Source organism: Trichomonas vaginalis, chromosome V, assembly GCF_026262505.1.
Source record: "Trichomonas vaginalis G3 chromosome V, whole genome shotgun sequence".
NCBI classification, from domain to species: Eukaryota; Parabasalia; order Trichomonadida; family Trichomonadidae; genus Trichomonas; species Trichomonas vaginalis.
This window is the reverse complement of record NC_067207.1, coordinates 30031232-30057014: the sequence shown is the minus strand read 5'-3', so window position 1 is coordinate 30057014 and position 25783 is coordinate 30031232. Positions and strand designations below refer to the sequence as shown.

The following is a 25783-nucleotide window of genomic DNA, read 5'->3' as shown; positions in this document are numbered from 1 at the left end:
ATTTAAATAATAATTTGTGTAAATATCATGATCTTCTTTCTTAATCGTATTAGTTGCATATGTCACGTTTTTAAGAGCTTTTTTGAATTTTTCGGAATCTAAAGGTGGTGAAAGTAATATAGAGGGGTATTCTTCATTATCAATAAACTGTAGCTTATGTTTACGAATAAATTTAGTACCTTCTTCTGAAAGTGTTTCGTCTATTTCACCATCTAATAAATTTTGTATTGATTCTGAGACATAATTTTTATATCTTTCTTCATGAGATTTCTGAACTTTTGATTCTGAAGCTGGGATATTCATTAAACCCTCTACTTCATTTTCATTATATTTTTCAACTTCTCTTAATTCCTTAATTTTTTCATCTATTTCATCTCTTATTTTTTCCAGTCTTTCAATTTCATCATATTCATCATCTTTAATTCGTTCTTCATAATATTCAGGGAAAACATCAGGTTCTTTAGGTTTTTCTTTCTTTTTAGATGTGGGATATAAGAAATTTATAACATCATCTTTATTCATTTTTCCATCATAATCAAACTCATTTAAGAACTCGGCAAATTTTTTACAATTTCTTAAATAATATTTATTAACTTCATAACCTGCCTCCTCTAATATATCCTTTATTTCCTCATTTGTGAATCCCAATTTTTAACGTCGTTAGTTTTGACGCTCATTTCATACAAAATAAAAATAAATTATTCAGAAATGTAAGACATTAATTTTAAAAGTTTATTTTTCATAAATTCAAATAATCATTAGTTTCTCATTTATTTTTCTCGTTTATGAGGTCTTTGATTATGAATTCATTGATTCCATTCAGGATTTAAACAATGTTTAATTAATCGCGGAATATCTGACATCATCTATATATAGCTTCTTTTATAAAAGATAAAATAAATTATTTTAAAATGATTTTTAAAAAAAATTATTTTTTATTTCATTATGTATGGGCTGAGTGTAAATGTCTTACAATTTTGAAAATTTTTTAAATCTTGATTTATTCAAAAATGTAAGAATAAAAAACCGTAAGAATCATACATTTTTTACTTCATATGTTAAAAAAAATGATACAAAATCGCTCGATATTGTATGAATTCTTACGTTTACAAAAAAAGTCACACAACCCATCATATATACTACTCATAATTTCTCAAAAAACATGATAACTTGATATTTGTAAATATCATACTTTATAACGTAAATAAGAACTTGACCTATTAAGAAAAGCAGTAATGAAAAGAAAATCTGAAATTCATAAAAATTACAAGTTTCTGATGACAATTAGCTTAATTAAACCAGGTACAAGATTATATAATTGTATTTTCTATCCAATTATCCATATAATATCTTATCCAGAAAAAATAACTTGATCAATACCAAATGATTTTTTAACTAGTAAATAAAGTATTTTCTTTACACACACATTGTATATCATAGTTTTTTTTTGGTTTCGCAAAACATCCAAAAACAAATATGCTATAAAAGTGACAATTTTAGCAAAACGAAACCCTTATTTTCTCAAACTTAAATTTAGGTATTTTTCATTTTTAATATGAAATCACATATGAAATATATATTTTAAAATCATATTAACCTAACTTTGTATTCAATTGGAGGTTGAAACACTTCTGTGACAATCAAAAAAATTCTAAAAAAATCATTTTTATGTTTTTATTTATTATTTATATGTATTATTTAAAATGTAATAAATCTATCGTTTTAAATTTGATTTTTGTTAAGTTTTTGTTTCCAAAATTTTCTTGAAACAAAAAAAATTAAGAAAAAAATTAAGAAAAAACATTTCGAAATATGAATGTTGAAAAATTTCGAGAATCAAAAGTTAAAGCGGACAATATTTTAATGCAAAATCCACCATAAATTTTCAGATATCATCATTAAATAATCAAATATCAAAAAATAATTTCTTTTTTTGTGAGAAAGATAAATACAGAACAGTTTATTCTGCACCTTTTGAAAGGCGCCAATCATCATATTTCTTGAGGGAGGCTGCATCAACAGAAGGTCTTCTTTTTGCGACTGCCACGCCGAAATCATTGTTAGTAACGATCATCTTGGCGTTCTCTGCTGGCATATTAAGGAATTCTTGGGTATCTATCATAGAAGTAAACTTATCAAAAACCATTTGAACTGCATCTCTGCAAAGGTTCGTAACATCAGCACAGGAATAACCGTCAAGCTTCTTGGCCCATCCCTCGTAATCAAAATCGGGACTAGCGTTCTCCGAAATCGACATCTTTAAAATTTCTAATCTTCCGTCGTAATCAGGGAGCGGAATGTAAATCCTCTTCTGGAATCTTCTCAAAAGAGCTTCGTCGAGGTCCCATGGGAAGTTTGTAGCTGCAAGAACGAAAACTGACGCTTTATCTGATGCGCCGTCAATTCCTTCAAGTTGTGTAAGTAATTCGGCTTTAATTCTACGGCTTGCTTCATTTTCATTACCCGAGCCACGTTGAGAAGCGATTGAATCTACTTCATCGAAGAAAATTGTTGCTGGAGCCATTTGGTTGGCCAAAGCGAATAAGTAATTAACGAGTTTTTCACTTTCACCGAGAAATCGAGATGTAATTGTTGCTGCCGTGATGTTGAAGAAAGTTCTTTTACATTCTGTTGCTACAGCTTTAGCTAAGTAAGTTTTACCGGTACCAGGTGGTCCGTAGAACAATACTGACTTCCATGGTGCAAGTAAACCTTTAGCAATGTCAGGACGCATTGGTAATATAACAAGATTTTGCCTTAAAAGTCTTTTAACGCCTGCGAGGCCAGCAATTGATGACCATTGTATATTAGGTTCTCGAATGAGAATACCCATATCGATAATTTGTTGTACTAAAGGATTTGTAGACGGATCGAGTGGATCTGGTGTTTTTGCAGGGGATTTTTCTTGATTTGCTTTCTTTGCTTGAGGATTTGGTGGTCGATTTTGGCCTTGTTCGCCTTTTGGTGGGGCTACTGACACTCTTGGCTTTCCTGCTTTGATTGGATTGTCAACCATGACTCTTGGACGAGGTTGGACATGCTTTCCTGCAACTCCTATCTGTGGTGAAGCATGGCTTCGTCTTTGGCCAACAGGACTCTGATGCTTTTGGCCTGGTAAATCTCTTCTCCTTTCTGGAGGCTTAAATTCACGAGGTGGCTCTGGAGAACGACGTTGCTGCTTCACTTGAGGTGGTTCGAGAGCTTCGTCATCTCCGTCACCTTGTGGTTGACGTTTTGGTATTGCAGTATCGATAGAATTTAAAATTTTATCAAAAGCGCGCTTAATTCTAAGTACAGAATCCTTTTCATCGCGAACTTCTTTTTGCATTTTGTTCCATTTTTGATTTGTTTCAATATTATGACAAACAGCGATTTCATCTTCAATTTTTTCAAGAGCTTGATCATAGTATTTTATAGAATTCTCATAGTCTTCAATCCTCGCTTGCTGTCGAGCTTCACTGACATCAGCAAGGAAAGGATGCAAAGCAAGTGGATCCATTTTTTTTTAGATTGAGAACAGTGAAAATTTTAGACAGATCTTTGGTTTTAAGCGTTTTTTCTTGGATGGATAGAATTAAATACGGTTTATCTAGATTATGCATATAGCCATTTATGAATTATTGTTACTTTCATTGAATAAAGTTTACAAATCTCGTTATTTTTAGATCAATAACATATAACCCAGATTTGAATCATTGTGCTTTGTTAAAAACAAACATTATGCTCCTATTTATAACGAATATTCGTTCAAAATTTTATTGATTTATACTCATTTTAAAATTACTCAACCATAGATAAAAGTACAACAAAGTTTTATATTTATTAGAAAGTTAACAAATGATATCAAGTTTGATATTTATAATATCAATAAAGCATATAAATTTTCGACAAATATTTAAGAAGTATATCTCTAAAACATGCGCTTAATTTAGAAGTTTTCATATAAAAGGCAAAATGAACCTAGTTTTATATGATTTCGATGCATCTAATTAAAAGAGATTAACACAGAGCTAATACCATGAAAGAAATCTTATAGTATCTATAGCTGTACTAAGGAACAGATTGTTGTTCATCTATTTTTTGTTGAATTTTTTGAATTTTTCAGAAATTCTTTCTACGGCAGCTTTATAATCAGGAATAGTTTGATCCGCATCATTAGAAACTAAGCCTTCAATTTCTTTTAGTGAATTTTCAATATTTTCTTCCGATGAATCATCTGAAATAATTTCTTGCAAAATTGAATTAACACAATTATAAAATGCATCATTCTTTTGTGAATTTATAGAATCTAGGTAATTTTTAGCAATTTTTGCATATGAAGCTGGAGAATACTCATTTTTTGGTGTTGAACCCATCTGTGATATATTTTTTTGTAGTTCTATCATTTCATCTTCTTCTGATTTCTTTTGGTCTATTAAATTATTGAGTGCATCCATTGTTAATTGATTTTGAATTTGACATCGTTGAGTTTCTTGTTCAATTTGCTCTAACAAGAGAGTAACATAATCGTTTTTAGTATTTAAATCAGTTACTTTAGAAAATGCTCCGAAATATATATCAATATCAGTGTTATTTTCAGGAATATCAACAAAAGCACGATCTAAATTTATTCTATGCTGTAATTTTTTAGAATATTGTTCAAAGTACTGTTTCATATATTGATTAGTGATTTGATCAACGGAACAAATGACTTCTTGTAAATTTTCTCTAATATTTCTTTTTAGAGTTCCATCAACGAATTTTCGGTCTGAAACATCAACTGTAAGATCGTATAGTTTATCAACAATACTTGATAATTCAGATTCTTCTTTTTCTAAATACGTTTTTTTATTTTCTGCAATAATTTCATCAGCTGCGGCTATTTCTTGTTTAACCAGTGTACGCATTTCACTTCTAATTCTGTTTAATTCACGTTTTTTATCAAAAATTGATGCTCCAAGTTGAGATAAAGAAACATCCATTGATAAAAAATGACAAAATGATAACAATATTAACAATATAATATGCCATTCATGTACTTATTCCAACAATCCTGTATAACAATGACAAAGTTTGAATTCAAACAATTCATATTTGATTAGTACCTTATAAGGATGGCCAATGATTTTTACAGTATCTTAATTTCAATAACAATCTAAATGCGTGAAATACAGAAAAATAATTTCATATTGGGGTTTTCATTTGGTGAATCTTGGTTGATATCTGAAGTCCACAAGTTTTGAACATTGCTGGTTTTTACGTTTACAAGCTTACTCCTTGAAATATCAAATTCAATAAAATATTTTAAATATTACTAATAAATTTCTTTTCTTTAATCTTATTATGATTAGTCAAGTACTATATGTAATTGATCAAATATCCAAACTTGCCACTTTATCAATGGAATACAGAAACATTACATCCTACATCTTAATATAATTCATTGTATCTACATAAGAATTATTATTTATTCAAATGATAATAAATTGATGTTACGACTTTTATAAAAAAAAAAATAATGAGCGGAAGTCTAATCATCGATTATGAGTATAATGCCAAAGAAATTAAATCATTTATTGAAGAAGGTACATTCTTTTCCCTATTTGACAAGGGTGATGCAAATAAAATCTTAAAACACGCTAATCTAACATCCGATAATTACATTTCTCTTCTCAAAGAAGGAAAGGCGATGTATTCTAGCAGCAAACTATTCAAATACATTTGTGGTTCACACGTTTCCTTTAAAAATGTTGATGAAATGATAGATGTTCTACAATTTGCTGCAAAAAATCTAAATCTGGCAATTCTACATGATGTTATTGATGCTGTCACATCTTTAGTTACACAATTAAACACTTCCAAATCTTCTATCTCTGATCTTCAAAAAACAATACAAAATCACCAGCTCGAGATAGTTGATTTGAAGAAACAGGTGCAAACATTTAATGAAAAGATAAATTTACTTAGTACAGATAATGAAAAATTAAAGGAATATAGTAATCAAATGAATTGTTTATCTCGAATGGTAGAATATAAGAATTCTGACGACTTTTATCAGATTTGCTGTTTTTTGAGAGAAATTCCAGACAAAATGCCTCAAAATAAAGTTATTGACACATTTGTTGAAGTGTTTATGGATCTGATATAGAAGCAAAAGATAATGATGGATGGACACCACTTTTTGGAGCATCAGCTTTTGGATATCTTGATATTGTTAAATATTTATTTTCTGTTGGAGCCGATATAGAAGCAAACAGTAAATATGGTTCTACTCCACTTATTTATGCATCATTAAATGGTAAACTTGATGTTGTCAAATTTCTTATCTCTGTTGGAGCAGACAAAGATGCAAAAAATAATGACGGATATTCTCCCCTCTTTTGGGCGTCATCTAAAGGTCATCTTGGAGTTGTTAAATATCTTATCTCTGTTGGAGCTGATAAAGATGCAAAGGATAATGACGGATATACTCCACTCATTGAGGCGTCATCTGAAGGTCATCTTGAAGTTGTTAAATATCTTATCTCTTTTAGGGCTTATAAAGAAGCAAGAAACAAATATGGGGAAACACCACTCATATGTGCATCACAAAAAGGTCATTTTGAAGTTGTCAAATACCTTATTTCTATTGGAGCCGATAAAGGTGCAAAGGATAATAATGGAGATACTTCATTAATTCTTGCATCAAAAGAAGGTCATACTGAAGTGGTGGGTTTTCTCAAATCAATATGAACTTCTTTGATTTGATTATAAATCAAACTCCTAAATAAATTATATATCTCACTAATTTTGATATTAATTATAAAGGCTAAACCGAAACTGTAATGATTTTAATATGAATATCAAACTTTTTCAAAATACAATTTTATGAAAATATACTGAGATCATGCTATTTACTAATTACATAGAGAAATTTTTGAAAGCAAATAGTCCATGATGGAAGAAATTAACAAATAAAAATAATAATGGTAATTTTATTATTGAATATCAAATATAAATAGAATGTTAATGCCAACAAAAATAACAAATATTACTTTCCATCTGTTTCGAATACAATTTCATTATCTTTCGCCCATCCCCTAATTTTACCAGCTTGGCCCGGTGGTGCTTTATCTAATGCGCGCTGAATTGCACATGAAGACATCCTCTGGAATGTTTCTCTGTTTAAGTTACGTATTGTTAGAATTTCTTTCTTAAGTAAATCTGTTATTAATTCTTCGACATTTTTACCAGCATTCCAGTATTGGTTATTAATAATATCGCCAATGACTGCATTATATAAGTCGAACGTATCTGCCATGAGCATATCACAAAAATTCATCATTTCTTGATCAGGATTATGCTGTCTGAGCACTTCTGATGCGTAGAATAACTCATTGTGAAGCACTGCAATCTTAGTTAAGGATGGTTGAGCTGTTAATTCGAAAAATCTTTTTTGACAAACAAGAAGGAATTTTCTAACAACATGATTACGTCCAACAACACATTCAGGTTCGGCAAGTCGCTTTGGATCTAATTTCTTCTTACCTTCACTTTGACCTTCTTCGTTATCTCCTTCATTATCGAATGCTGTACAGAATGTCTCCAAAGCAGGTGAAAATACCTGATTTGGATTTAGATCGTATGACTTTATATGATAGTTAACAAGACTGAAGTATAGTTGAAATAGATCATAATTAAATTCTTCCACTAAAGCTGTGTACTTTGGCACGAGAGCAGGTTTAGGGTTTGAAATTTTCATTAAACGTGGTATTGGAAATGGTTCTTCGTATACTTGTGAATGCTCTTCGCTACTCTCTTCGTCTGGTACAACAGTCATTTATGCACGTTATTTTTCTCATAAAAAGTGACAATTATGGTGTAATTTTTTTGAATGTATTGAACTAAAAAGTAGTGATCTATATTATCTCTTACCACATTATAATCTATTTGTATCATTTATCCAGTCCAAACATTAAGAATTCATTAATATTACAATATCTTTAATTTTTGCACATGTATATCAATTGCATTAGTGGCGAAAGCACACGATAAATGTGTGCAATACTATATGAATGAGTATTCGTAAGAAGTTATTCTAATACCAATGAATGCAAAGTCATTACCTTATTATAATCAAATTCTCCATTAATTATCTATTTTGATACCAGAGAATTTGTAAATCGTATTGAATGCTTAGATTTCGAGTTATTTCACATGAAATTGAAAAAAAGAAATCCTCATTTTCCTCAATGATTCTACACAATTAAGTATCCGGTACTAGCTGATTAAGAATTAATGCATTATCATTTCTTTAACTTTTGATTTCTGATTTGGAATAATGTTGTCAATGAACAGAAATGCATTGCAAATGAACATATAAACCTATTGGAGCTATCATTGCCTACATAGACTTTAGTAATTATGATGATAAAAAAATTCACAATAATTTGTATGCAAGTACATTAAGTTTTGGCGAAAATCATCAAGACTAACTGCTATAGTTGCTGTTTAGTGAAACTATTTTAAACGAATTTGATAGTATTTCAACTTATTCTGGAAGCAATAAAGACAAATTTCTGTAAACTATTCAAATTTAAGATAGTTTTCAAAAATTTCACTGCGTTTATTTTTACTAATTAATTATGAATAGTACAGATCACAATAGCTGGGGTGATTTCCTAGCAACCCCACCTAATATGATGGGGACACCTCCAAGCCAACTTCCTGGGGATTTATTATCGAATTTAGATCCTCCACCGAGCCCAATGATTTTTGATCCACCTCTTCAAGAATTTTTCAATCCTCCACCACAACCAGCTTCACCACCTATTGCTAAGCAGACATATTCTCCTCAATCATACTCTGAATATGGCGAACTCGAAAATCGAACACTTCAAGTGTCAAATGCCAACCCAACCACGACAGAAAGTGAAATCATGGCAGTATTTAACACCCATAGAGGTGTTAAGCAAGTTGATATGTCTAAAATATCAGAAGGCCAATTTACTGTTGAGTATTATGATATTCGAAATGCTACATCTTCTAAATTGCTTCTTAATGGATCACAACTGAAAGGCAAGACTATCACAGTTTCATTTGCGCCACTTCCAGTTATTTTAGATCCAAAGAAGCCACCGAATAATGGAACTATTGTTATATTCCACCTTCCGGCGGGTATTACTGATGATCAAATAGTTACAATATTTGGGCAGTTCGGTGAAATCAGACAAATTCGTGGTACTCCAACAAAAACACAACAGAGATTTGTTGAATATTACGATACTCGTCATGCCGAGGCTGCGTTGTTATCAATGAGCGGAAAATATGTTATGGGTACACGCGTTTCTATCGAATTCTCCCTCCCTGGAGGTTTCAGAAGAGGAATCCAAAAAGTTGAAAAGAGTGGACATTAAACGGTCCTCCATATCAATGTATGTTTAAAATACGAAAATGGATTTTATACTAATAAACTAGAATCGCTATTCCCTTATGTAATCAATAATAAAACTATTATTTTTATTTCTGCGATATAAAAATGATCTAGATCTGTTTAGCTTGATAAACATTTTATTAATCTTAAATAGTAATGACATAATTTGAATAATAATTAATCCAACAAGAAAGATGGCAATATTTAATTATGAAATTGTTCAAAACCAATGCTAAACGATTGCAAGGTGATTTGGAAAACATATTTGAACAATTGATTGGCATATTTTTAAGAAGTTGCTTATACAATGATATAATAGTCTTTATCAATTATATAATTTCAATTCAAGTACGGACATGACTGAATTGAATTACTACTAGCAATTCGATCTTCAACAATCTGAAAACCATTTTTGGCAATAAAAAATATTTATTCGACACAAAAGCTTCAATAATTTACATGCAAATGTTGACTCAATTCCTGTTTTTGGCATATGTTATTAAAAATAATCAAGTGTTTTGCTTCGGATTAGACTCCAAGCAAGGAAATTATTACATAATCATCATTAAAACAATTTGCCATTAAGATACCATGCCTTCTCAGTACTCGCTATAAAAATAAGAAATATGATGAATAAGAGGTCATAATGATCCTTTCAACGGAAACGAATTTGGCGTGGTTTTTGCACCGCACCTCAAGGTCTGAATAAAAGCTCAACTAAATCTCAGAATTTTATTAATTGCAATAACTAATTTATTGCAATGAAATGCATAAGTTTACCAAGAATAAAATTAGAATTCATACAGTGAAAGATATTTGACTTTAAATTCTAATTCCAAATTTGTGCAAGCTCAGCGTTCCTTAAATTTGATTAATTATATTTGAGTTTCATATATTTCTTATCACAAATCCAGTCGAATATCATGAATCCGATTTTTTTACATAACGCGTCCGTTGAAAAATTTTTTCACAACTATGGGAAAGGACCACCCTAAGCTCGCAATCGGCAGCCATGTTGGGCGATTTAGAGTGGTGAAACATATAGGTGCAGGTGGGTTTGGTGAAATTTATTGTGTAATGGATCCAAATACCTCCAAAATGTGCGCAATGAAGATTGAGTACCTGGATATTCACAAATCAAGTCTAAAATTAGAAACATCGATTCTTCAGGAACTTGCAGGTTGCAAATATTTTCCACAAATTATTGATCACGGTAAAACACATACCATTAGGTATCTTGTCATGGAAATTTTAGGTGCCTCATTGCAGAACATGCGTGCAATTGCTCCAAGGAAAAGATTTTCGATGTATACAACTCTTAGAATCGCACTTGAAAGTTTAATCGCAATCGAAGAGTTCCATAAGCATGGTTATGTACATAGAGACATTAAGCCTGGAAACTTTTTAATTCGTAATGATCCAAAATATCCAATTTGTTTGATTGATTTTGGCTTGTGCAGAAAATATATTGATGAAAATGGCAAAATTATTCCACCTCGCGACGAACCTGGCTTTACTGGAACATGCCGTTACGCTTCTGTCCATGCTCACAACTATAACGAGCTTGGCCGCCGTGATGATATTATATCATGGCTTTATACAATCGTAGAGCTTGCAGATAGTCGTCTTCCATGGCCAGGAACAAAAGACCGCGTGGCAACACGTCAAATGAAAAACGATATTTCAGCAACAACTCTTCTAAAAAGTTTTCCAGATGAAATTCTCGATATTTACAGAGAAGTTCGCAAACTCAAGTACGAAGACCAACCAGATTACGAACTCTACAAGCGCCTCATACGCGAGGCCATCAACCAAAGCCCACAGAAAAAGAGTGGCTTCGATTGGGAATATTTCAACAGAAAACAAGTCGAAGACGTGAGTCCTGATTTGGCACTTGGACCGCCAAAACAGACTTCCGCCAAGAGCCTTTCTTCAACAAAGGCATTCCTTGGGCCACCACGAAAACCTTTCGTGATGCCAGATTTCATTCCTCCAGTTTTCAATCCAATTATCATTCCGAGTACACCAGAAGTTAAAAAGGAAGAAAAAGCAGAAGAAAAACCTTCAGCTCAGCAAAATGAAGGAGGATGCTGCAGAATTATGTAATAGAGTTATTATTCATGCGATTTCTTAATATTAGATTATTGTATTATACGCTATTGTTTTAAAATATATTATTTATCTATGAATAAGCTATAATTTTTTAAAAATATTGTTTGAAATTATTATTTTAGTTAATTTTAAACATTGAATAGCTTAATATTTGGTCAGTATATTCATAACTATCCTTTAATTTAATATAAATAATAGATTCAAAAACAATATATTTCTTGAATTTAGTAAAATGAAGAAGAAACCTGCATCATAAGATCTGATAATAGGAAAAATAAATGAGTACATCTAACATATTGCTTCAGAATTAGTTAAAACGATCTGTAATATTAGTTATCTCAGAGTTTAATAAAATGGAAAGGATATCCAATACAGGGTCAATCACTTTTAATAAAAGAACTTATGAAATGCTTCTAAAATCCCAAATAAAAATAAAAAAATATTTTATTATTAAAAAAACAAATAAGTAAAACAAATTTTACAAAACAAATACAAAAATCAATGCGTTGGTGATGAGCATTTTGGTCTAGGCAAAACTTGTATCTTTGTTGGCTGAGGGACCGCATATTGCGGTTTTGCTGGGCCAGTTCTAATTGGAGGAGCCTTAAGCAGGACTGATCGTCTTCTGCCCTGAGCGTTTTGTCCAACGGGTCCGACAGGAAGAACAATCGAAGGACGGGATGGTCTTTCGATTGCGTGGCCAGGACCACCCGCTCCTGCTGGCTTTGGAAGTATTCTGGTAGGGAATGAAGGTATTGAAGGGAATCTGCTTGGATTAACCATGGAATATAACATATTTGTAATTCTATCGCGCTTTAAGATATTGAATGTAACACTGTCATGGCCTTCATCAGGTGAGCGATGTATTCCATTGTCATTTTCAATTCTTGAAAGTTGATCAAAAATATCTTGGTCGAGAGAGTCAAATGATTCGGCAGACATCTCACATACTTTCTGGTAATCAGCGAGCCATGGGTGCTTTTTGATTTCTTCAAATGTAATTCTTTCTTTCGGATCTTTATTCAGCATTTTCTCTAAAAGATCCTTGAGTTTTGGAGAGAAATGTGGTGGATATGTAACATTACGATATACGATCTTTTGCATAAGAGATTGAATGTTGGGATCGTCAAATGGAAGATATTCTGTACAAATAGCAAACAAAAGAATTCCGGCACTCCATATATCTGTTGAAAAATCGTATGGACGACCAAGGATCATTTCTGGGGATGCATAGGCTGGTGATCCACAGGCCGTTTGCATTAATTTATCATTTTACTTTGAATTGCTGAGTCCAAAATCAATAATTCGAACGTTCTTGAATTTATCCAATAGAACATTTTCTGCTTTCAAGTCACGATGTGCAATTTGGCATTTTGTATGAAGATAATTGAGAACAGAAACAATTTGAGCAAAATATAAGCCGGCTTCTTTCTCAGAAAGGCTGCATCCTTGATTGACGTAATCTAATATTGTACCATTTTCTGCCATCTCCATTACAATATAATAATTTTCTGGCGTTTCGAAGAAATCAAAGAACTAACATACAAATGGATGCCTAACTCTTTTGAGAATTTCAATTTCACGCTTGACAATTTGATCTTGAGTTGGATCTTCAAGAGGATTCTTTCTAAGAACTTTTATAGCAACGGGAATATGTGTAAGCTTGTGTATTGCACGATAAACAGAAGAAAAGCCTCCTTGACCAATCTTGTTAAGCACTTCATACCCATCAAGTGGCTGCATAACTATTTTTTTGAAGGGAAAATAGCTATAAAAAAATCGGAGCTTAAAAAGGTGTCATTAATGTAAACTATTTAAATATATTTATTTTTGAAGAGCCGGGCAATTAACAAAATATATAAATAATATGTAAGTATTTATATTATCTTAAAAATTATAGTTTTTTCCCTTTTGATAAGCACAAACAAAAATTTCAATATATAGAAAATTAATGCTAATCAAATTTCGAAAATTTCATTTCCATTACAATATACTATAGATAAATTTAATAGCAATTTCATAAATTTTTGATATCGTTCAAAGTTTTGAATTAATCTCATTTTGGCATGATCAATCAAATATAGAATACATCATTGGTCGATTCAATTGAAAAATAGCAAAACAAACCTCAATTTCAATGTAATAAAATTGAATGAGCCTATAAATTTTGCAAACGTGCATGTTCATGAAAAATAATATAACATTTAAGAATAATTACGATTTTCATAAAACTTGAAATTTTGTAAGGTAACATTTCTTTTCCATTTTTTCATGTTTATATGATACATGACAACATGGTCTACAAAATGCAAATTATCTTCCAAAATTTTCTTTTCCCTCAATATCAATTCTAGCTAATTTGCTTTTCAAATCTTCATTATCGATCAAAAGCAATAAATGTGCTGTTTCACATAATCCTCATACTTTTGACTGTCAATTTAAAAATATCACATCATTATTTCGCCACACAACAGAATCTTTGCACCCAAATGTTTCTGGTAGAAATATTATTGAAACATTTCCCCATATTGGCTTGTAATAATTCAAATATGAAATTTAACATTTAAAAACGGAAATATATTATCGTAGCTATCTTAACATTACAGTTATGATCTATATCACACATAAATTAGTAGTGCATGGCCTGTCATTACATTTTTCTTCTGCATAATTTTTTTCCTGAATGGATGATATTGGCGATATTAAGAAGCTAACAACAGTATAGATATACATTAATGAGGAGAAAGATATTAGAAATGATTTAAATCCTTAAAAAGTCTTTATCTGATAATTTTTTGAATAACCCATAAGGATCATTTATTATTCCTAAATTAAATGTATTTTGCAACTCAGAATACAATATATCACTACTCGCTAATAATTTATCATATTAAGATTGAACCAATTAAGATCACTTGAAAATTTATTTATTACCATACATAATATTTTAACTGGACCAAAAGTTCTAACAACTTAAGTGCTTCCTTTGATTTTATTATTAATATGTAGATTAGCATTATTTTGCTTAGAATATGTTCTGTTCAAAAATACATATGTCTCCCATCTGATATAGATCAAATACTGAATACTATTCTTATAATCTCATTAAAAAAAGACAAATTATTTTTTTTCGTTATTTATTGACAGCATTTTCAATGTAATCAGAAATAATACCCATTTGATCCAAACAATGTAACTGCATGACGCCATTATTGATCTATCAAAATTCAAAAATGAAGTGAAACCTAAAAAAAACCACCTTCGACAATTTGAATGTTTTTTATCGTTAAAAATTCGGTTTTAAATATGGATGTCATCATCACTAAAGTGTATGAGTCATTGCAAATGTTTGATCCCCATTCTATTAAAATATACATCAATGATCATGCATATGATACAAATCTTTATGTTGGCATGGCAATTTGTAATAAAATGCGTAATGAATTTTATTTAAATCGATCAAATAGAGAATTTAGATTCCATGCTGATCTATTAGACAATGACACATATAAAATATTCGAAACGATACTCAAACTACAATTTCCAGGAGAGATCAACAACAATGTTGCTCTTGACTTTTTCAAACTTGGAGAAGTGATGAACAGCGAATCATTAGTTACATTCTTCACAAATAAATTCATAAACGAAGAATGTACTATAGAAAACATTTCATCAAGATTAAATATTGCAAATATATTGGTTACAATCAAAAATTATTCGATTTTATTAGCGAAAACATTGAAAGTATCAAATATGATGATCTTATTGATTCAATTGTTGATGCTGGTTTTGATTTTGCAGAACAGTTATTGATTCATTTCAAAAATAATAATAAAAATCCGAATGAAATCATATTCTCTCTTGTTAATAAAAGTCCAGCATTCATCGACATTATTTCTTATCTCAGTGATAAATATAAAGAAATCAGAGATACAATTGATTCAATTAAAGTTTTATCATCAAATAATAGTCATTCTACAATCTTATCGGTTTTCAAGACTATTCTAGACAAAAGTAAAGAAAAAGACAATAAAATTAAAGAATTAGAAAGTGAACTTGACACACGTAATAAAGATATTACAGCACTTAATGATGAATTAACGAAATTACGAAATGAAAATATTAAACTTAAACAAGACAATTCAAACCAAAACGAAGAATTAATTAGATTAAGAACAGATGATTTATCTCAAAAAGATGAAATAGAAAAATTAAAAAGAGAAAATGCATCAAAATCAGAAGAAATTACAAGCCTAAGATCAGAAAATACAAAGAACATAGATTTTATAGAAAAAATTGGAGAATTTTTACCAAAAATAAAGAAAATTAAGAATATACATTTAACAGAATTATCATTTAATGAAGTTTATAATATAATGAAGGAGGCCTTAAATGAAAGGGATTTGACAACTATACTTTATTATCATAAAATTCTTGAATCAATAGCCAAACCACAAATGGGAAATTTAAGCGTATTTCTATCCACATCTAAAAGAGGAGATATTCAATTAACAAAAGATTTTATCGAATGTGGTGAGAATATATATAAAACAAGTGGTAGACAACAAACTTTAATTCATCTGTTTGCAGATGAAGGAAACACTGATGCTATTAAATATTTAATGAAATATAATTTTGATGTAAACCAGAAAGATGTTGATGGAAACACACCACTTCATTTGGCAGTCATGAATAACCATTATTCCACATGCAAATTCTTATGCAGTCAACCTAAGATAAGTCTCAATATTAAAAATAATGTCAATGAATCGCCATTAGATATTGCAACACGTAGGGGTTATAATCTTATTGTAGATCTTTTAAACATTTATTGATATTCAATCTTCGCTTGACTTGCATGACTTTCTTCTTCTCGGATTTTCTGATCTTTTGCTTGCATTTCTTGGAAATCTCGCTTGAATTTTTCAACCATTTCGTTCTGTGACTTGATTTTATCTTGTAACTTGTTCTGTAAATCTGAAACTTGTTTTTCTAAATGACTGATTTTTTCGTTATCTGCTGAATTTCGATTCTTCTTTTCTATTTCCATTTCATTTTCAAGATTTGTGATGTTTTCTTTCAATGTTTCGATTTCTCTTGTTTGTTGTTCGAAATCAGATTTGAGTTTTGAAAGTTCTGTTTCTTTCGCTTCCAATTTCTTCTCAAGTTCATGGACAATTTCTTCGTAATCATGACTTTTCTCTTCCGAAATTTGTTTTGATTTTTCAATATTTGATAATTCTTGCTTGAGATTTTCGATTTCTGATTTGTATTCGTCGATATCTTCTTGTGTAGTTTTGTAATTTAGAACATGATGTTGAGTTTCCTTTGATGATTAAGCCTAAAATGTAAATCATTCGATCTTGTTGAGGACCTGGACGCATTGAGTGATCAATAATAACTTGTAATATACCTGAAATGTATTGTTCGTCTCTGAAGTCGTTGCTGACTGATGAACTGAAAAGCATTTGGATAAAATCAATAGCATTTGGATTATCATTCTGTAATGGCTTGATCAGTTTCTGCAAACTGTCTGTTTGAACAAACATTTGTTGAGATTTAGTGTTAGATTGTAGAAAAGAGGTTAACGCGGCCAAAGAATCATTTGGATTTGTATCAATCAACGCAGAAATAGGATCTGTGAAGTAGAACGAGAATAAGTTTTGTAATTCTGTGTTTGGTTTGATATCCTCTGGAATCAATCCTAAATAGTTTGTTCTAAATTGCTCGTTATTTTCTTCCAGAAGCGAGAAAAATGTATTTGGAACTTCCTGTTTTTTTAATACTGCCTTCTGAACTTCTGAATCGTTTTAGAAAAGAAATGTTGAAAGAAAATACAAAAAAAGTGACTTAATATTTTCAAAACAAATAATTATTCTATCTCCTCTTCAAGAAAATCATATGCAGAACAAACATAGAATTGTTTATTATCAATTACTTGAATGTCGTCAGCTATCAGAAATCATCAAGTATGAAAAACGCAAAAAGTCAATCAAACAAATGACCCAACAGCATTCTCTAATACTACATGTTCTAAGAGTTATTACGTATATTTTTGTATATTCGACGAATGCAAAACAAAGGGTGCAATTTATATCAAAAGAGATAACGAAATCTGCACATTACTTGAATATAACACATTTATTAGATGCTTATCCACTTCAGAAGGTGGATCAGTTTACTATCTCTGCCATCAGTTAGGACAGTTTGTTCAACAACGAAATTGTTATTCTGAATCAATAGCAACAATTGAGTGCATGTCATTTTATCAATTAGTTAAATCTTCTCCTGATTATAAAAACTACGCTTTTCAAATTTCAGTTTCAAAATGCGGAGAAAGTGAATCAAAAGGAAGTCATACATTTTCAATTGCATGGGGTGATCTACGTTTTGAGAATAATAACATCACTTACAACAAATGCATTATACATTCATCAATGTTTATTGTTCTTGATGGAAAATCAAGTACATGTAATTTCTCAACATTCAGAGAAAACAACCAAACTAAAAGTGTATCTCTTTATTTTGGCAGTAATTCTGATTCAGAAGTACAAACAGTTTCTTATTGCAATGTTATTGGAAATAAATGCGAAACAGACGATGACCAAGTTCTATTTCTTTGTAGATTCAATACTACTGTTGATCACTGCGTATTTTTAAATAACACTGCAAAATATATGTTTTGGATTTTCTTTGAAGATTGTACATTGACTATTACTGATTCATGTATTCAATCAAATTCAAAAACAGGATCAGGAACTCTTAAATTAATAATTGAAAATATTTCACAATTTGATTCATTTGATTGTTTCAAAGAACCAAAATTAATGACAGTTAAAGTTTCTAGATTTTGTTCATTTGCAGAATTTTCAAATGTACTCTTTACAAAAAAGTAAATTTAGATTAGATTTTGATTTTAGTTACTAATCGTCAACAAGAAATTATAATTTAAAACAAAAGAATGATAATGATAATAATGATGTTGTTTAGATCTTCAAGTCTTTTGGCATTGCATTGATAAGGGTTTGGTTTCTCTGCCACAACTCTCCAATAAGACGTAGTGCAGAAGAGTTCTTCTTCTCGAGTTCCTTAACTTTCTCTTCGATCTGTTCTCTTCCACTGTCTTTTTCTTTGACCTTTTCTTCCAGTGTGATTGCTGTCTTCTTCAATAGTTTGATTGTCTTCCTCATCTCAACAATATGCGAAGACAAATCTCTGTTGTCTTTTAGTGCTTTTGCGAGAGAGTCCTTCGTATCATTCAACTCCAACTCGACAGCTTCTATTTCTCCTTTCTGTGTCTCTGTTTCTGTGAGTGCAGCAAGCAAAGCTGGTCTTGCACGAAGGAACAGACATCTTTCGTGTAAAATGTCTTCTGAAGAAACGGAAGACTTGAAATCTTCGATTTCCTTCTTGATCTCTATTATCTGTTTCTGCGAAGAACGCAATCCTGCTCTGTAGAGAGCAGCCTTTTGCAATGCATTAGTTAACTCTTTCCTGCATCGCTGCAATTGATTGTCTTTGTCTTTGACAAGCAATGTTAATTTGTCTTCTTCGTTCTTGACGATGTTTTGTTTAGAAATGTTTTGTAATTCTTGTTTTAGTTTCTCTTCTGCTTTGTTCTTGTTTTCGAGAGATTTAGCGAGTTTAACAAGAGCTTTGTGTTGTTGTGAAACTTGGTTCTTCAAATCTTTGTTTTCTGTTCTTAATTTCATGATTTCTTTCTTCATAATTTCAATATCATTTTCATTGTTTTGTTTATCATCATTTTGTTGTTCATTCAATGATTTAAGATCATTGTTTTGTTTAAGGATTTCTTCGTTTTGTTTCTTCAGATTCTGTATTTCTTTTTCTTTTGAAGAAAGACTTTCTTTCAGTGTTGAAATAAATTTAACCAATTTATCGTTTTCTTCTGATGATTCGTCTTTTTCTGTTAATTGGTCGTTCAAACAATCAATTTCTCGTTGTTTGTCTTTGATCGTTTTGTTCAGTTTTTGTATTATTTCGTCTTTCTCTATCAGATTCTTTTCGTTGTCGTTTTCTCTTTGATGATTCATGTTATGGTATTCTTCGATTTCTTTATTCAATCGATCAATTTCTTTCTTCTTTTCTGAATTATCTTGACAAAGTTCATAAATTTTCTTATTATCTTCTTCTTTCAATTCATTTAATTCTGAAATTTGTGATGTGAATTGATAATTGATCTTCATAATTTCTTCTTGATTCTTAATATTAATCTGTTCTATTTCATTCTTATGGTTCTCGTTGATTTCTGAAATTTGTGATGTGAACTGAACATTTAATTTTTCGATTTCTTCTTTATTTTTAGTGTTGATTTGATCAATTAAGTTATTGAAGTATTCATCATTTTTACAACCAATTTCTTTGAATTGATGTTCTAAATCTTCAATGTTTTGTTTATAACTTTCGATTTCATGTTGATGATTTTCTTTTAATTTGTTCATTTCTCTTTCATGATCATGTTTAATTTGATCAATTTGTGTTTGATAATCTTCATTGATTTGGTCAATTTCATTGTTATGATCGTCATTAATTTGTGAAATTTGTGTTGTGAAGTGATCAATTTGTTGATCATTTTGTTTCTTCAATTTATCAATTTCTTTCTCTTTAATTTCGATTTCTTCGCGAAGTTTTTGTTCGGTATCAGATTTTTCTTGTTTCTCACTTTCATTATCAATCAAAACATGTTCTAACTGTTTCTTAAGTTCTTCAACAACTTTGTTCAAATCTAATAGTTTTGATTCGTTTTCTTCATTTTTATTCGCAATTTCTTCCGTAATTTTGTTCTTATTTTCGAGATCTTTGTTCAATTGATCAATAGCGGACATCAACTTAGAGTTCTCATTAGATTTAGATTCAATGGATTTAGTCAATTCATCAATTGTATGATTTAATAATTCTTTTCCTGAATTGAGTTTGTTTTCGATATCAGAAAGATCTGTTTTCAGTTGTGAATTTTCGGAATCTTTTTCGTCAATTCTCACTTGTAATGTGTGATTTTCGTCTTCTTTTTCATCAACAAGAACTGCAAGTTCTTCGTTTTCTTTGTTCAAGTCTTTGATTTCTGATAAAAGTTTATCATTTTCAGAGGTCTTTGATTCGATTAATTTGGACAATTCATTGATCTTGTTGTTTTGTTTGTTGAAAAGTTCTTTCATCTCATTGTCTCGTTTTTCGCTATCATCAGAATTTGCAATCATCTTATTGATAGTTTCATCTTTTTCTTCAATCGTTTTGTTCAGGTTTTCGATTTGTTTTTCAACTTTATCGTTTTGTGTTTGTAAATCATTGATTTGACTTGACAATTCTTCAATAGTATGTTTCAATTCTTCATTGTTACTTTCAACTTCACTTAACATTGATTTAAGTTTTTCATTTTGTTCTTTTGATATTTCGATTTCTTGCTTCAAGTTTGCTGAAATTTCTGTTAATGTGGTAACTTCACTTTTCAGTTTGTTTTTCTCTTCTTCTGATTTCTCAACAAAAATTTCCTTTTCTTCTTGTAACTTTTCAACTTCTTTTTCAAGTGAGAATGATTTTTCACTTGAATTTAAGTTTTTAGTTTTTTCTTCTTCGATAGTCTTGGAAAGTTTGGAATTTTCTTCATTCGCTGATTCAAGTTGTTGGTTGAGTTCTTCGATATGACGTGATAAATTATCATTTTCTTCTTTAGCTTTGGAAATCTTCTCATTTAATTCTAAGATTTCTTGGGTGACTTTTTCACTATTCAAATTGTTTGATGTTGACAAATCTGAGATAGTTAAATTCAACTGTTCATTCTGTTTCTTGATTTCAAAAACAGTATTATTCAATTGTAATATTGTTTCATTTAATTTGGTTGTATCTCGTTCATATTTAGATTTTTCTTCTGAAATTTCTTTGCGCAAGTTTTCAACTAATTCGTCCAAATTAATGTTCTTTCTTCTTAAATCTTCTAAATCGGACATAAGTTGATTGACAACTTCTTCATTATCTTGAATGATTTTGTTCTTTTCTGAGGTGACTTTTTCAATTTCTTTTGTTAATTTGATCTCTTTCTCTTTAAGAATATTAATTTCTTCTGAAAGTTCACTGATCTTGGAATTCAAGTTTGTGATTTGGTTGTCTGTGTTTTTGACTGATGTTTCTTGTAAAAATTTCAATTCACTCATTAATCGCTTGAGTTTTTCTTCCAAAACATTGTTTTCGCTTTGTAATTCATCCGAAAGCTTTTTGAGTTCAGAGTTGTTTTTATGCAAATCATTGATTTCTTTAGAACAAACTGAATTCTGTTGTGTTAAAAGTTCGATTTCTTGTTCTTTAGATTTAACTTTTTGTTCTAAATCTTTTGTAAATTCAGAAATCTTGTTCAGCTTGATTTCATGGTTCATTTTGAGAGCATCGTTTTCTTCTTTAGACTGTTTAAGAAGAGCATTCAATGATTCAATCTTCGCTTGACTTGCATGACTTTCTTCTTCTCGGATTTTCTGATCTTTTGCTTGCATTTCTTGGAAATCTCGCTTGAATTTTTCAACCATTTCGTTCTGTGACTTGATTTTATCTTGTAACTTGTTCTGTAAATCTGAAATTTGTTTTTCTAAATGACTGATTTTTTCGTTATCTGCTGAATTTCGATTCTTCTTTTCTATTTCCATTTCATTTTCAAGATTTGTGATGTTTTCTTTCAATGTTTCGATTTCTCTTGTTTGTTGTTCGAAATCAGATTTGAGTTTTGAAAGTTCTGTTTCTTTCGCTTCCAATTTGTTCTCAAGTTCATGGACAATTTCTTCGTAATCTTGACTTTTTTCTTCTGAAATTTGTTTTGATTTTTCAATATTTGATAATTCTTGCTTGAGATTTTCGATTTCTGATTTGTATTCATCAATATCTTCTTGTGTGAACATGTGTTCAACTTTGGCTCTTAGTTCTTCGATTGTTTGATTCAATTTGTCGATAATTTCACTCTTGTCCCCTTTCTCTTGTAAATATTTAATTTGAGATTCAAGATTTTGTTTTTCTTGTGAAATTTGGTCGATTTCCTTTTCGAATTCGTTTTGAAGTTCTTCGTTTTCTGCTTTAGAAGATTCCAATTCGTTTTTAAGATCTTCAATTTCTTTCTGAAGTTTTTCGATTTTTTCGTCGTTTTGTTGGTTGTTGTTTTGGTCTAATTCTTTCTTAAGTTCTGAGATTTCTGATTCAAGTTCGTGAATACGATTTTCTGCTTCTGTATTTGAAACCTTCTGTTCGTTTTCTTCATCAATAACACTTTTAAGATCTTCAATTTCTTTCTGAAGTTTTTCGATTTTTTCGTCGTTTTGTTGGTTGTTGTTTTGGTCTAATTCTTTCTTAAGTTCTGAGATTTCTGATTCAAGTTCGTGAATACGATTTTCTGCTTCTGTATTTGAAACCTTCTGTTCGTTTTCTTCATCAATAACACTTTTAAGATCTTCGATTTCAATTTTAAGATCCGAAATTTCTTTTTCTAATAATAAAACTTTTTGTTCGGCTGCTTCTTTAGATTCAACTAAAACTTTTGTATCTGAATCCGTGACTTTTGTTTCATTTGCCAATCTCAGTTTTTCTTTTAATTCATCGATTGTTTGTTTATCATTTTCTTGTGATTTTTCGGCATATTCTTGTAATTCTTGGATTTCTTTCTTAGCATTTTCTAGTTTTTCCTGAAGATCATCGATTTCTTCTGTCAATGATTTGATTTCTTTGTTCAGTTCTTCGATTTCGTTCTGAAGTCGTTCAATTTCTTCATTTTTCTTCTTCAGTTCTTCCGATTTTTCTTCTTCGATTTCTTCGATTTGTTGAGTCAGTTCGTTCTCCGTTTGTTCAAGTTGTTCTTTCTTTTCGTTAAGTTCTTTCTCTAATTCTTCAATTTGGTTTGTTAATTCTTCGATTTCTTCTGAGCTTTTAATATCCTTGAGTTTTTCTTTCAATTCTTCGTTTTCTTTAGATAATTCATCATTTTCTTTAGCAAGTTCTTCAACAACTTCGTCGCCACCTTCACCTCTGTTGATTCGATCTTTCAGTTCTTCGATTTCTTTATTGTATTTTTCATCGGTTTCTCGTTTTTCTTCAATCAATTTCAAATATTCTGTTTTCAAATCTTTAAGTTCATTGATTTGTCTTTGGTATTCTTCATTCTCTTTCTGAAGCATTGCAAGGTTTCCTTCTGGTTTAGGTTGGTTGTTGATCTGTTCTTGCAATTGTCGTTTAGTATTCTCAAGTTGTTGAATTTTTTCATTTGTAACTTTTTTGTAATTTTCATAATCTTCATTTAATTGTTTCAACTTGATTTCATTTTCATCTTTTTTATCTGTTTCTTGATTGAAAATTCCTTTGCTTTCAAGTTTCTGTCGAAGTTTATCGTTCTCTTGGTTCTTTTCATTTAATGTTGTTTCGTAACTCTGAATGGTCATCTCGTATGCATGAAATTCTTCTTGTAACAAATTTAACGTATCTTTTAATTCTTTGTTTTCATCAATGATTTGTTGTGTTTGTTCGAATTTCTTTTCAAGTTCGTCGATTCGAGCTTTCTGGATACTAACAAGTGCGGAATCATTAACTTGGATTTCGGTATCATTCAACAAATTATCGAAGTTTTCATCCAAAATAAACATGATCTTTTGGACAAATTTGTTCCATGTAGATTCTTCCGAATCGATAATTGTCTTGAGATACCATTTCATGATATCTTTAAGTTCGCCCATAGATAAATGTGCTTTGATAGTCCGGATAAGTTCCTTAAAACATTCGTTTTGTGGAACTTTCAACAATAAACATTCTAAAAGAGTGATGACAATGATAGATCGAAGTTCCTTTGATGTATCACTAGATTTGCATGTAGAGATAAGGAATGCATGTGCAGAAACCTTGTTTGAACCTGGAATGACAATTTTAGAAACAAAGAATTTTGTAGCCATGTTAGATTCCCAGATAGCAGAAATGACAAACTGAAGAGATGGAATAAGGAGAACATGATTCTTGTCTTTGATGTTCTGGATAATGTTAATGACGTGTGTTAAAAAACAATCACCAGGTGGAGAACCATAAAGTTCTTTACCATAGAAGATTGTTAATGTATCACGTTTCGCAAATAAACATGAACGTGCCAATGTAAGAATTGAAAGAATTTGTGATGATTTATCGTTAATATTGTGTAAAATGTTTGAAAGTCCTTGTGTTTCAATGATCTCTTTAGCAATGATAGATGCGGCTGATTCCGATTTGTAGATGAAACATTCGATGCAGAAAACAGTGGATGACCTGATTTTTGAATCTTCACTTGAAATAGAGTTTCGAACAAGGTTCGGAATGTAGTTTTGTAATTTAGAACATGATGTTGTGTTGCCTTTGATGATTAAGCCTAAAATGTAAATCATTCGATCTTGTTGAGGACCTGGACGCATTGAGTGATCAATAATAACTTGTAATATACCTGAGATGTATTGTTCGTCTCTGAAGTCGTTGCTGACTGATGAACTGAACAATATTTGGATAAAATCAATAGCATTTGGATTATCGTTCTGTAATGGCTTGATAAGCTTTTGCAAACTATCTGTTTGAACAAACATTTGCTGAGATTTAGTGTTAGATTGTAGAAAAGATGTTAACGCGGCCAAAGAATCATTTGGATTTGTATCAATCAAGGCAGAAATAGGGTCTGTGAAGTAGAATGAGAATAAGTTTTGTAATTCCGTGTTTGATTTTACAATCTCTGGAATCAATCTTAAATAGTTTGTTCTAAATTGCTCGTTATTTTCGTCTAGAAGCGAGAAAAATGTATTCTGGACTTCCTGTTGGTTTAATATTGCCTTCTGGACTTCAGCGCCGTTCAAACGAGTTAATCGGAAAAGTAAACTTAATGTTCCAATTCGAATCATAGGAGAATTTCTATTAAAGCACGTAAAGATGGTGCCCAATGCATCCTGTTCTGATAGAATGCCGGCATTAGCTCGATACTTGTAGTCATCACCTGAAACACAGAATTTGAAAATTAAAAGTATAGCTGCGAGCAATTCGTCGTCAGAATTGAATGTCTTGATCGCTTGAATGAATTGTCGGAAGGCGGGTTCATTTACCATTTCCCAACAATCATCAGCTGAATCTTTAAAAGTAAGAATCGATTCTCGGACATCAATTCCTTGAGTAATGTTATTTAACATCGTTTCTGCTTCTGATCCTGGTTGGCCGTTATTAACTGGCCCGAGAACATTCTGCAAAAACGACATTTTATAGATTTCTAAATTCTGATTTTCAAAAAAATAAACGTGA

The 25783-nt window shown here is 30.6% G+C and overlaps 12 protein-coding genes across 12 annotated transcripts, besides 1 other annotated feature; 5 read left to right on the top strand and 7 right to left on the bottom strand.

The window, feature by feature from the left end:
- Positions 1-248: 248 nt before the first annotated feature.
- Positions 249-787: a mobile genetic element.
- A 955-nt stretch (positions 788-1742) lies between these two features.
- Positions 1743-3516, bottom strand: TVAGG3_0428460 (microtubule-severing ATPase protein; the record flags this gene model as incomplete). The annotated part of the gene is made up of 1 exon (XM_001318261.1): positions 1961-3499. One exon carries the CDS (start codon positions 3497-3499, stop codon positions 1961-1963), a length of 1539 nt encoding a protein of 512 aa, XP_001318296.1.
- A 267-nt stretch (positions 3517-3783) lies between these two features.
- Positions 3784-4961, bottom strand: TVAGG3_0428450 (uncharacterized protein; the record flags this gene model as incomplete). Its single annotated transcript, XM_001318260.1, has 1 exon — positions 4074-4961. One exon carries the CDS (start codon positions 4959-4961, stop codon positions 4074-4076), a length of 888 nt encoding a protein of 295 aa, XP_001318295.1.
- Positions 4962-5497: 536 nt separating this feature from the next.
- TVAGG3_0428440 (positive regulation of MDA-5 signaling pathway) lies at positions 5498-6127 on the top strand (the record flags this gene model as incomplete). The annotated part of the gene is made up of 1 exon (XM_001318259.1): positions 5498-6127. The coding sequence occupies one exon, from the start codon at positions 5498-5500 to the stop codon at positions 6125-6127; it is 630 nt and encodes a 209-aa protein (XP_001318294.1).
- Positions 6128-6681: 554 nt separating this feature from the next.
- Positions 6682-7804, bottom strand: TVAGG3_0428430 (uncharacterized protein; the record flags this gene model as incomplete). Its single annotated transcript, XM_001318258.2, has 1 exon — positions 7010-7798. The coding sequence occupies one exon, from the start codon at positions 7796-7798 to the stop codon at positions 7010-7012; it is 789 nt and encodes a 262-aa protein (XP_001318293.1).
- A 778-nt stretch (positions 7805-8582) lies between these two features.
- Positions 8583-9488, top strand: TVAGG3_0428420 (RNA binding; the record flags this gene model as incomplete). The annotated part of the gene is made up of 1 exon (XM_001318257.2): positions 8604-9374. The coding sequence occupies one exon, from the start codon at positions 8604-8606 to the stop codon at positions 9372-9374; it is 771 nt and encodes a 256-aa protein (XP_001318292.1).
- An 892-nt stretch (positions 9489-10380) lies between these two features.
- On the top strand, positions 10381-11571 carry TVAGG3_0428410 (protein kinase protein; the record flags this gene model as incomplete). The annotated part of the gene is made up of 1 exon (XM_001318256.1): positions 10469-11497. One exon carries the CDS (start codon positions 10469-10471, stop codon positions 11495-11497), a length of 1029 nt encoding a protein of 342 aa, XP_001318291.1.
- Positions 11572-12001: 430 nt separating this feature from the next.
- Positions 12002-12763, bottom strand: TVAGG3_0428390 (protein serine/threonine kinase protein; the record flags this gene model as incomplete). The annotated part of the gene is made up of 1 exon (XM_001318255.1): positions 12002-12763. One exon carries the CDS (start codon positions 12761-12763, stop codon positions 12002-12004), a length of 762 nt encoding a protein of 253 aa, XP_001318290.1.
- A 276-nt stretch (positions 12764-13039) lies between these two features.
- Positions 13040-13246, bottom strand: TVAGG3_0428400 (protein kinase-like (PK-like) family; the record flags this gene model as incomplete). Its single annotated transcript, XM_001318254.1, has 1 exon — positions 13040-13246. One exon carries the CDS (start codon positions 13244-13246, stop codon positions 13040-13042), a length of 207 nt encoding a protein of 68 aa, XP_001318289.1.
- Positions 13247-15153: 1907 nt separating this feature from the next.
- TVAGG3_0428380 (EP4 subtype prostaglandin E2 receptor binding) lies at positions 15154-16338 on the top strand (the record flags this gene model as incomplete). Its single annotated transcript, XM_001318253.1, has 1 exon — positions 15154-16338. One exon carries the CDS (start codon positions 15154-15156, stop codon positions 16336-16338), a length of 1185 nt encoding a protein of 394 aa, XP_001318288.1.
- A 390-nt stretch (positions 16339-16728) lies between these two features.
- On the bottom strand, positions 16729-17312 carry TVAGG3_0428370 (uncharacterized protein; the record flags this gene model as incomplete). Its single annotated transcript, XM_001318252.2, has 1 exon — positions 16729-17052. The coding sequence occupies one exon, from the start codon at positions 17050-17052 to the stop codon at positions 16729-16731; it is 324 nt and encodes a 107-aa protein (XP_001318287.1).
- A 448-nt stretch (positions 17313-17760) lies between these two features.
- On the top strand, positions 17761-18399 carry TVAGG3_0428360 (uncharacterized protein; the record flags this gene model as incomplete). Its single annotated transcript, XM_001318251.1, has 1 exon — positions 17761-18399. One exon carries the CDS (start codon positions 17761-17763, stop codon positions 18397-18399), a length of 639 nt encoding a protein of 212 aa, XP_001318286.1.
- Positions 18400-18422: 23 nt separating this feature from the next.
- Positions 18423-25746, bottom strand: TVAGG3_0428350 (A-type inclusion protein-related family; the record flags this gene model as incomplete). The annotated part of the gene is made up of 1 exon (XM_001318250.1): positions 18490-25740. The coding sequence occupies one exon, from the start codon at positions 25738-25740 to the stop codon at positions 18490-18492; it is 7251 nt and encodes a 2416-aa protein (XP_001318285.1).
- Positions 25747-25783: the final 37 nt, after the last annotated feature.